This window comes from Coregonus clupeaformis, chromosome 13 (genome assembly GCF_020615455.1).
Source record: "Coregonus clupeaformis isolate EN_2021a chromosome 13, ASM2061545v1, whole genome shotgun sequence".
Classification (NCBI taxonomy): Eukaryota; Metazoa; Chordata; class Actinopteri; order Salmoniformes; family Salmonidae; genus Coregonus; species Coregonus clupeaformis.
Window position 1 is genome coordinate 54,099,673 of NC_059204.1, and position 10,370 is coordinate 54,110,042.

The following is a 10,370-nucleotide window of genomic DNA, read 5'->3' on the forward strand; positions in this document are numbered from 1 at the left end:
ATCAAATTCTACTACTTCTATGAGTTGGTAAACAAATTGAAAGGGTGCATACTGTCACCTGGAGTGTGGTGTTTGAACAGGTATAAAGCCAAGATTGACGATTTACTGACACCTGCAGTTATGGAATGTCTGCTCACAAGTAGAATTCATTGGCTGATCCCTCCTGATGACCTGGATGGAATTGTGTGATCCTTCCTTAACCCTTAGGAAGTCCCACCCAGTTGACTACTTTAAAATGGTGGAAGCCCTCAATGGCGCTGTCCATGCAAAAACAGGTTATTTCCAAGTAGGGATCTCTATCGCTATGGTTCCTCACTAGTTTCCCCCTGTCACTCAGTCGCACTGGTTGGTTGAATAACTGAGTTCTCAACTGACCCAGGGTCAGCCCTTGTCTGGTAACCAGAGCATGTTTTTGAACAGGCTGTGTAACATTTCTCAGTCAGCACGTTGGCCTATTTATAACACTAACACACATGATCTTCAGAGGGGACAGACACCATGCAGTAGTCCTGTAGCGGCACAAGGGAAATGGTTTACTTCAGGTAATGTTGAGACTATGGACTATAAGACAGTTGTATAATGATTGTTTCTATGGTTTGAAAGCTTTAAACTTTAGTTTTACATTATAATAAAAGGTTGCATTCAAAATGTATTTCTGTTTACAGGGATTTGAGTTGAACAATGTTAAACTGACGAATAAGAACATGGTATGTTTAATTTCATTTAAATTGAAGCTTATTTTATGGCATGCTAAAGTAAAAACCACAATAAAACCAAATTGAACAACATTTCTGAATGTTTTCATTGAATTGATTTAGTCATGATGTTGTTGTGGGGAATGTGTACTATAGAGCTTCTGTGAAACAGCTGATACTGCTTCCCTGTAGAAATAGTTAACCATGTCTAGCCCACAAGACTTTAGATGCGTGTTTACAATTCTTGTTTAGTGTACAAGTGGAGACTATGCCACCCCATGACTTTAATATGTGAGAGGTGAAATAGTTTTGACTGTGTTCTCTTCCTCTCACACTTTCTATCATTCTCTCTCTCTTTCCATCCCTCTTCCATCAGAGACGTCATTCCCTTTCCTCTCGCCCCCCCCGTCCTGCCGGTCACCGCCACTGTGACAGCTGCTTCAGCCGGCGGTGCAAGGCCCCTGTGGAGATCTCTGTGTCTTGTGTGCTCATCCCCTGTCGCCTTTTGTGTGGAGCCCTGTTCCACCTGTGCAAAGAGGAGGAGCATGCGCTGCTCTGCCCCAATGAGAAGGTGCCATGCCTTAACGCCGCCTTCGGCTGTCCAATCATCATGCCCCGTTCCTGGCAGGCGGGCCACCTGCAGGTCTGTCCCGCCAGTGTGGTGTGCTGCTCAATGGAATGGATCCGCTGGCCAGCCGATGAAGCCTACGCAAACACACACCCCGACGTCCACGCACACACACACACCCTGCATGAGAACCTGCTGAAGGAGCAGAAGGCAGGAGAACAGCTGGACCTGGCCATGGCCCTGGATGATCAGAGACACCTGTACGCTCGTATGAAGATGAAGACTCTCTACCCAGAGATGATAGTGAAGGAGGAGGGAGAGGAAGAGGAGAAGAAAGAAGAGAAGAAAAAGAAGAAGACAGAAGACTGGGCTGCAGTGCGTCTAACTAATGGGGCCTCCACCCTCCGTACGGCTGCTGATGATGGGTGTAGTGAAGAGAGGCCATATGATATCCTATCTGGTAACCGGCTTTCCTAGACAAATCCAAAATGTTATTAGAACTTTATAAATTACAATAACTTGTTTTTCCTCATTATTATCCTCTCTCTCCTCTGTCCTCACTCACGCTCTCTCTCTCTGTTCTTCCCCTCTCTCTCCCCAGGCATTCCAGAAACAGCAGTGACAGACCTTTCAGACTTTTCTTTGGAGGAGGAGGAGGGAGATGTGGCTGCGGAGGAACCAGGGGGAAACATCAGCTCTGACAGATACAACAGGTATGAAAGGATGTTCAATATGGATAAAGGAGGCTGTAACCTGGACATCAAAAAGAGCCGGGGTAGAGAAGGGAAGGAGTGGAACCAGTGGATGGAGTTGGAGGAGCAGTCGTGCAGAGAGAAGAAGGAGAGAAGAGATGCAGAGGCAGAAGGAGAAGGGTTGATGGGAGCTCCGCAAGCTCCAGGAGCTTCAGGGAGACCAAGGGGGACCGAGGCCAATGCTAACGCAACAGGGACTACAGGTATGGCCCCATGGCAGGACGGGGTCCTGCAGCGCATGGCCAAGGAGGTCACCCCACAGGAATTCAACATGTACCTGGTGCACCACGGACGCATGCTGCTCACCTTTGGCCAGATGGATGCCTGCACACCACGGGAGAAAGACTTTGTCTACGGAAACATAGAGCCCATCCCTGTTCAGACACTGTACTCCTTCAAGGTAAGGGTGGAAGGTAGAAGTGGGACCTGCATGGACTTCACACACAATGTAAAAAATAAGGGCAAGCAGAAACTTGATGCAGTTGTGTTCATTTATTTAATATTCTCTGTAAGGCATATTTATATTCACATACACACAGATACACACACTTACACACACAAATCTTTGTAAAGTAATGTCATGTAGTCATGTTACTGTACAGTGCCTTGCAACAGTATTCATCCCCCTTGGAATTATTCCTATTGTGTTGCATTACAACCTGTAATTTTAAATGGATTTTTATTTGGATTTCATGTAATGGACATACACAAAATAGTCCAAATTGGTGAAGTGAAATGAAAAAAATAACTTGTTTAAGAAAATTCTAAAAAATAAATAATGGAAAAGTGGTGTGTGCATACAGTGAGGGAAAAAAGTATTTGATCCCCTGCTGATTTTGTACGTTTGCCCACTGACAAAGAAATGATCAGTCTATAATTTTAATGGTAGGTTTATTTGAACAGTGAGAGACAGAATAACAACAAAAAAATCCAGAAAAACGCATGTCAAAAATGTTATAAATTGATTTGCATTTTAACGAGGGAAATAAGTATTTGACCCCTCTGCAAAACATGAATTAGTACTTGGTGGCAAAACCCTTGTTGGCAAATAAACCTACCATTAAAATTATAGACTGATCATTTCTTTGTCAGTGGGCAAACGTACAAAATCAGCAGGGGATCAAATACTTTTTTCCCTCACTGTATGTATTCATCCACTTTGCTATGAAGCCCCTAAATAAGATCTGGTGCAACCAATTACCTTCCGAAGTCACATAATTAGTTAAATAAAGTCCACCTGTGTGCAATCTAAGTGTCACATGATATGTCACATGATCTCAGTATATATACATCTGTTCTGAAAGGCCCCAGAGTCTGCAACACCACTAAGCGAGGGGCATCACCAAGCAAATGGCACCATGTAGACCAAGGAGCTCTCTAAACAGGTCAGGGACAAAGTTGTGGAGAAGTACAGATCAGGGTTGGGTTATAAAAAAAGATCAAAAACTTTGAATATCCCACGGAGCACCATTAAATCCATTATTAAAAAATTGAAAGAATATGGCTCCACAACAAACCTGCCAAGAGAGGGCCGCCCACCAAAACTCACGGACCAGGCAAGGAGGGCATTAATCAGAGAGGCAACAAAGAGACCAAAGATAACCCTGAAGGAGCTGCAAAGCTCCACAGCGGAGATTGGAGTATCTGTCCATAGGACCACTTTAAGCCATACACTCCACAGAGCTGGGCTTTACGGAAGAGTGGCCAGAAAATAGCCACGCTCAAGTCTTCTGTTTTTTTGTCTTACGTCTTGTTTGTTTCACCCCAAAAATTATTTTGGATCTTCAAAGTGTTAGGCATGTTGTGTAAATCAAATGATACAAACCCCCAAAAAATCTGTTTTAATTCCAGGTTGTAAGGCAACAAAATAGGAAAAATGCCAAGGGGGGTGAATACTTTCGCAAGCCACTGTATGTGTTATCAATCATTGTTCCCCTGCAGGTTCCTGTCAGCTACCGAGAGAAGCAGCGTAGTATCCACTACTATGACGCATCCGCCCGTGCTGAGAGTACCTGGGTCTGTGTGGATACGTCTGACCTGGGGGCATTAAAGGAGTCCTGGTGGACGGACGAGGCTGAGAGCACACTACTGGGATACGCAGAGAGAGAGGTCATGGGGCATCAGGTAAGTGAAAGCTATCAGAAGAGTTCTGCAGGTTAAAATAAGTGCCAGTGCTAGGTGCAATAAAATGCTGAACAAAAAAAGAGCATACGTTTCCCAGCTATCAGAACAGAAATATAATACGTACGTCAACAACACATAAAGATATAATAGCGATGTTAACACAACACCTGGCTACTTTATCAAGCGGTTCGGATCTGTTGGTGTAACAGCTAAGGTGTTGGGTTGAAAGTCACAAGCCAAGGTCCCGGGTTCCATCCCTGGTTGGGATTACCCACTGATAAACAATGGGTGGAGATTTCTCTCTATCTCTGCCCGGATAAGGTTATTGGAGCTGTTCTTGAGCTGTTCTTAAGCGAGCTGAGATGTCTTTCTCACATCAACACCATTATCCCAGAAACCCTAGACCCACTCTAATTTGCATACCGCCACAACAGATCCACAGATGATGCAATCTCTATTGCGCTCCACACTTCCCTTTCGCACCTGGACAAAAGGAACACATATGTGAGAATGCTATTCATTGACTACAGCTCAGCGTTCAACACCATAGTGCCCTCAAAGCTCATCACTAAACTAAGGACCATGGGACTAAACACCTCCCTCTGCAACTGAATCCTGGACTTCCTGACGGACCGCCCCCAGGTGCTAAGGGTAGGTAACAACACATCCGCCACGCTGATCTTCAACAAGGGGGCCCCTCAGGGGTGCGTACTCAGTCCCCTCCTGTACTCCCTGTTCACTCATGACTGCATGGCCAGGCACGACTCCAACACCATCATTAAGTTTGCCAATGACACAACAGCAGTAGGCCTGATCACCGACAATGACGAGACAGCCTATAGGGAGGAAGTCAGAGACCTGGCCGTGTGGTGCCAGGACAACAACCTCTCCCTCAACGTGATCAAGACAAAGGAGATGATTGTGGACTACAGGAAAAAGAAGAGGACTGAGCACACCCCCATTCTCATCGACGGGGCTGTAGTGGAGCAGGTTGAGAGCTTCAAGTTCCTTGGTGTCCACATCACCAACAAACTATCATTGTCCAAGCACAACAAGACAGTCGTGAAGAGCACAACAAACCCTATTCCCGCTAAGGAAACTGAAAAGATTTGGCATGGGTCCTCAGATCCTCAAAAGGTTCTACAGCTACACCATCATGAGCATCCTGACTGGTTGCATCACCGCCTGGTATGGCAACTGCTCAGCCTCTGACCGCAAGGCACCCCCCTCCAACCCCCCCTCTTTTATGCTGCTGCTACTCTCTGTTTATTATCTATGCATAGTCACTTTAATAACTCTACCTACATGTACCTATTACATCAATTACCTCGACTAACCGGTGCCCCCGCACATTGACTCGATACCAGTACCCCCTGTATACAGCCTCGCTATTGTTATTTTACTGCTGCTCTTTAATTATTTGTTACTTTTATTTATTTTTTTGTTTTTGGTATTCTTTCTTAAAACTGCATTGTTGTTTAAGGGCTTGTAAGTAAGCATTTCACTGTAAGGTCTACACCTGTTGTATTCGGCGCATGTGACAAATAACATTTGATTTGATTTTGATTTGATTCTCTCCGTCTTCCTGGTTCTAAGATCAGTGAGCTGCGTGGACAGGATGGGCTTTATGTGGACATGGGGATGCAGACCCACTCCTTCAGGACGGCGCCGTTCAGACGAGACACGACGTTAGCAGACCTGACAAGGGACAAGCCTCTGAAGCTCCGCCTCCAGCTGCAGGCAGACAGCACCTCCAGCCGACACAACAAGGCTAGCTCCGCCTTCACCTTCCTCTGTGGACACTCCTTCCAACGGAGGGAATTCCCCAAACACTTCAGGTATCCCAAACACTTCAGGCACTCCAAACACTTCCAACGCAAAGATTTCCCAACACTTCAGGTACCTGGGCCCCTGTGATGTCATGTAGCCTTGAGTAGTAGCCTTGATATGGCTGTATAGCCTCCATTGTAATGGCTTCTACACAACTAAAATGAAACATCGTTATCATTATTCAGGAACGTGCACACAGACATTCAGACGTGTGCTAGTGGCTGGTTTGAGCAGAGGTGTCCCCTGGCCTACCTGGGCTGCACCTACAGCCAGAGAAGGTTAGAGCCTTTCAGACAACCTGCCACCGTCACCTACAAGTAAGAACCATTCAACTAACTACTCACAGCTCATGCTCTGATTATGGAAGAACTGGTGTTTGTATATAGTTCAGTATTTGTATTTACAGTCATTCAGTATATTCCCTCCAATTGCAATTGCTTTTTGGGGGGGTTGGTTGCATTACCATACCCTAATCCTGGCCTCTGACCCTTTACCTACAGCCAGGAACTGAGCATCTTCAACCTCCGACCCACCGTCCCAGCCTCTCTAGGGGAGGGACCAGAGCCCCCCAAACCCTCCAAGTCCCAGTCTGCTCCAGAACCTGTCTCAACCCCCAGGAGGTGGCGGTCGAAGGGAGAAGGGGACTGCGATTCTCTGAGTGCTTTGCCATCCGAGGTGCTGTGCCACATTGCCAGCTTCCTGGACAGTCTGTCCCTGTCCCAACTGGCCCTGGTGTCCCGCCTCATGAGAGAGGTGTGTTCCTCTCTGCTGCAGGACAGGGGGATGGTGTCCTTCCTCTGGGAAAAGAAGACCTACAAGTCCGGTGTGGCCAAATGGAAGGCCAAAACTGTAAGAGCACTGGAGGTTACAATGACAACAGTCTGTCTAGTAAGTTAAATGCAGTGAAATGGAAACGTAACCCCCTTCTGTGATTTGTCACATGTCCCATGTTCTCCTCTCTCTCCCTGCCTACCCTCTCCTATCCTCTCTTTCCTTTCCTCTCATCTTGTATCTATCCCCAGGTGTGGGAGTTCAGTCATCTGTTCTCTACAGTGGATTTGTGGCGTTTTATAGACAACGTGCCGTCCATGTCGGAGCACCTGAAGGTTTGTTCGTACTACCAGACCTGGGTACCACCCCAGCCGGTGGCCCTGCCCAGCATGAGTCACCTACGGGGGGGAACACAGGAGCAGGACAACCAGCAGAGACAGAGCCTGGTTACTCAGTTCATGGGCAACAGATAGCAGGGGAAAAATATAATTCTGATCCTTCCTGACAGTCAGTGCTGGCTGGTGGCACTTCAAATCTGAGGATGGGCTGACAGTAATGGCTGGGATGGAATAAATGGAATGGTTTCCATGTGTTTCATACAATTCCATCAACTCCATTCCAGCCATTATTATGATCCAGCCTCCCCTCACCCGCCTCCTCTGCTGACAGTCCAACCTTGAAGCATGAATAGAAGAAATAGAACAAATATGTGCCAGACATTTTCAGCTACAGAGAATTCAGTTAAAAAGTGTGTGTTTATTACTAAAACCTTAAGGTTACTTATTAAATTAACAGTTGGATTTACCAGAATCTCTACGCAGCTCAAATAACCAATCACACACAGGAGACGGACAGGTTGAGTGACGAATGAGGGATTGTCTCCCCTCATACCAAAGAGCCATTTGCCTGCCCTCTGATCATTCTCGAACATGCCGGATTTCCTCACACTCTTGCAAGTAGGGGAATGTGGTGAGATATCTCACTCATAACATCAGAGAACCGGGGTAATGCAAGTAACCTTAAGGTATTTTTCAATTATTAGTTTCAATATCTCACAGTGGGATATGGCCAACTCCCGTATCACATACAGTGGGGAAAAAAAGTATTTAGTCAGCCACAAATTGTGCAAGTTCTCCCACTTAAAAAGATGAGAGAGGCCTGTCATTTTCATCATAGGTACACGTCAACTATGACAGATAAAATGAGAAACAAATATCCAGAAAATCACATTGTAGGATTTTTAATTAATTTATTTGCAAATTATGGTGGAAAATAAGTATTTGGTCAATAACAACAGTTTCTCAATACTTTGTTATATACCCTTTGTTGGCAATGACACAGGTCAAACGTTTTCTGTAAGTCTTCACAAGGTTTTCACACACTGTTGCTGGTATTTTGGCCCATTCCTCCATGCAGATCTCCTCTAGAGCAGTGATGTTTTGGGGCTGTCGCTGGGCAACACGGACTTTCAACTCCCTCCAAAGATTTTCTATGGGGTTGAGATCTGGAGACTGGCTAGGCCACTCCAGGACCTTGAAATGCTTCTTACAAAGCCACTCCTTCGTTGCCCGGGCGGTGTGTTTGGGATCATTGTCATGCTGAAAGACCCAGCCACGTTTCATCTTCAATGCCCTTGCTGATGGAAGGAGGTTTTCACTCAAAATCTCACGATACATGGCCCCATTCATTCTTTCCTTTACACGGATCAGTCGTCCTGGTCCCTTTGCAGAAAAACAGCCCCAAAGCATGATGTTTCCACCCCCATGCTTCACAGTAGGTATGGTGTTCTTTGGATGCAACTCAGCATTCTTTGTCCTCCAAACACGACAAGTTGAGTTTTTACCAAAAAGTTCTATTTTGGTTTCATCTGACCATATGACATTCTCCCAATCCTCTTCTGGATCATCCAAATGCACTCTAGCAAACTTCAGACAGGCCTGGACATGTACTGGCTTAAGCAGGGGGACACGTCTGGCACTGCAGGATTTGAGTCCCTGGCGGCGTAGTGTGTTACTGATGGTAGGCTTTGTTACTTTGGTCCCAGCTCTCTGCAGGTCATTCACTAGGTCCCCCCGCGTGGTTCTGGGATTTTTGCTCACCGTTCTTGTGATCATTTTGACCCCACCGGCTGAGATATTGCGTGGAGCCCCAGATCGAGGGAGATTATCAGTGGTCTTGTATGTCTTCCATTTTCTAATAATTGCTCCCACAGTTGATTTCTTCAAACCAAGCTGCTTACCTATTGCAGATTCAGTCTTCCCAGCCTGGTGCAGGTCTACAATTTTGTTTCTGGTGTCCTTTGACAGCTCTTTGGTCTTGGCCATAGTGGAGTTTGAGTTGACTGTTTGAGGTTGTGGACAGGTGTCTTTTATACTGATAACAAGTTCAAACAGGTGACATTAATACAGGTAATGAGTGGAGGACAGAGGAGCCTCTTAAAGAAGAAGTTACAGGTCTGTGAGAGCCAGAAATCTTGCTTGTTTGTAGGTGACCAAATACTTATTTTCCACCATAATTTGCAAATAAATTCATTAAAAATCCTACACTGTACTACTGTGTTACAGTGGGGAGAAATCATATTATTGTTCTGTTTGCTAACTTAGCTAGCTATGTAGCTAGCTAGCTAAACAACTACCGGTGCCATATCTATGACAAAAAATAGAAGAGGTTTTACAATTGAAAATATTTGATATCTCGATTGTAAAACCTCTTCTCTTTTTAGTCGTAGATATGGCTAGCTACTAAACAGCAAGCTACAACGTTACAACCAGCCACCTAAATCTAGGTTTACCAGAAAATGTTAGCACATGGCTGGAGTTGGCTAGCTAGTTAACCTGGCGCCTGCTAACTTGTTAAGCACCATGCCTCGCATTTGTAACTTGTTAGCAAACATGTGTAACATCAACAACTGTAAATAATTTGACTAGCTCGCTATCCAACATAATTGACAAGGGTTGACATTGGTTTTGACTATGACCTTGGATGCATTTCAATCTCACAAAAGTATAGGCATGACGCAAGATAGGAATCCAAACAGGTAAATAACAAGTATTGCATATCCAGCAAGCTAGCTAAGTTAACTAGCAAACAAGAATACAACAATTTACTGTTGTAAATCTCTTAAACTAAAGCTGGTTTTACTATAAAAAAATATTTGCCTAAAGATGCCTGATAGACATGGCTGTAGGTAGATACTGTCTGCCTACCTACCTAGGCTCATTTATACAGTCACTTTGCAAAGGAGGGTTATGCCATATTTCATTCTATTAGTCTAGATATTGATGTAAATGTAATCTCTGTGCCTGTGCACATGTATGCATGTTTAAATAGTCTACCCTAATTTTGATGTTATGCTGGCACAATTCAGCTGTTGTTCAAACTAAACAATAGAGTTAAATTGTTTAGTTTTTTGTCTAACAGACCAGACAGTGTGGTGCCTGGGCTTCTTCCTGGAGTGGATTCTAGATACAGAAACATAATTCATTTGCCTGCTGTGTGTCATTGTAGCAGAACTGTATCCCGTGAACTGTATCCCTCTCAAGGGATTATACATTATGCTGGATTTCAAGCAGATGACTCATGAGGAGCTGAATGGCAGTTTGATCATGACAACACTCCTCCCACAGCTTT

At 45.0% G+C, this 10,370-nt stretch overlaps 1 protein-coding gene across 1 annotated transcript; it reads left to right on the forward strand.

The window, feature by feature from the left end:
- Window positions 1-474: 474 nt before the first annotated feature.
- Window positions 475-7,887, forward strand: LOC121580282 (F-box only protein 40-like). Its single transcript, XM_041895341.2, has 9 exons — window positions 475-542; window positions 666-707; window positions 1,072-1,723; window positions 1,865-2,415; window positions 3,957-4,139; window positions 5,736-5,977; window positions 6,155-6,286; window positions 6,470-6,818; window positions 6,992-7,887. The coding sequence occupies exons 2-9, from the start codon at window positions 705-707 to the stop codon at window positions 7,211-7,213; spliced, it is 2,334 nt and encodes a 777-aa protein (XP_041751275.1). The 5' UTR covers window positions 475-542; window positions 666-704; the 3' UTR covers window positions 7,214-7,887.
- Window positions 7,888-10,370: the final 2,483 nt, after the last annotated feature.

Excerpts from the sequence above, each read along its gene's own strand:
- LOC121580282 (XM_041895341.2), top strand. Across the intron at positions 4,140-5,735 it reads GAGAGGTCATGGGGCATCAG|ATCAGTGAGCTGCGTGGACA; the intron begins GTAAGTGAAAGC and ends CCTGGTTCTAAG. Across the intron at positions 6,819-6,991 it reads CCAAATGGAAGGCCAAAACT|GTGTGGGAGTTCAGTCATCT; the intron begins GTAAGAGCACTG and ends ATCTATCCCCAG.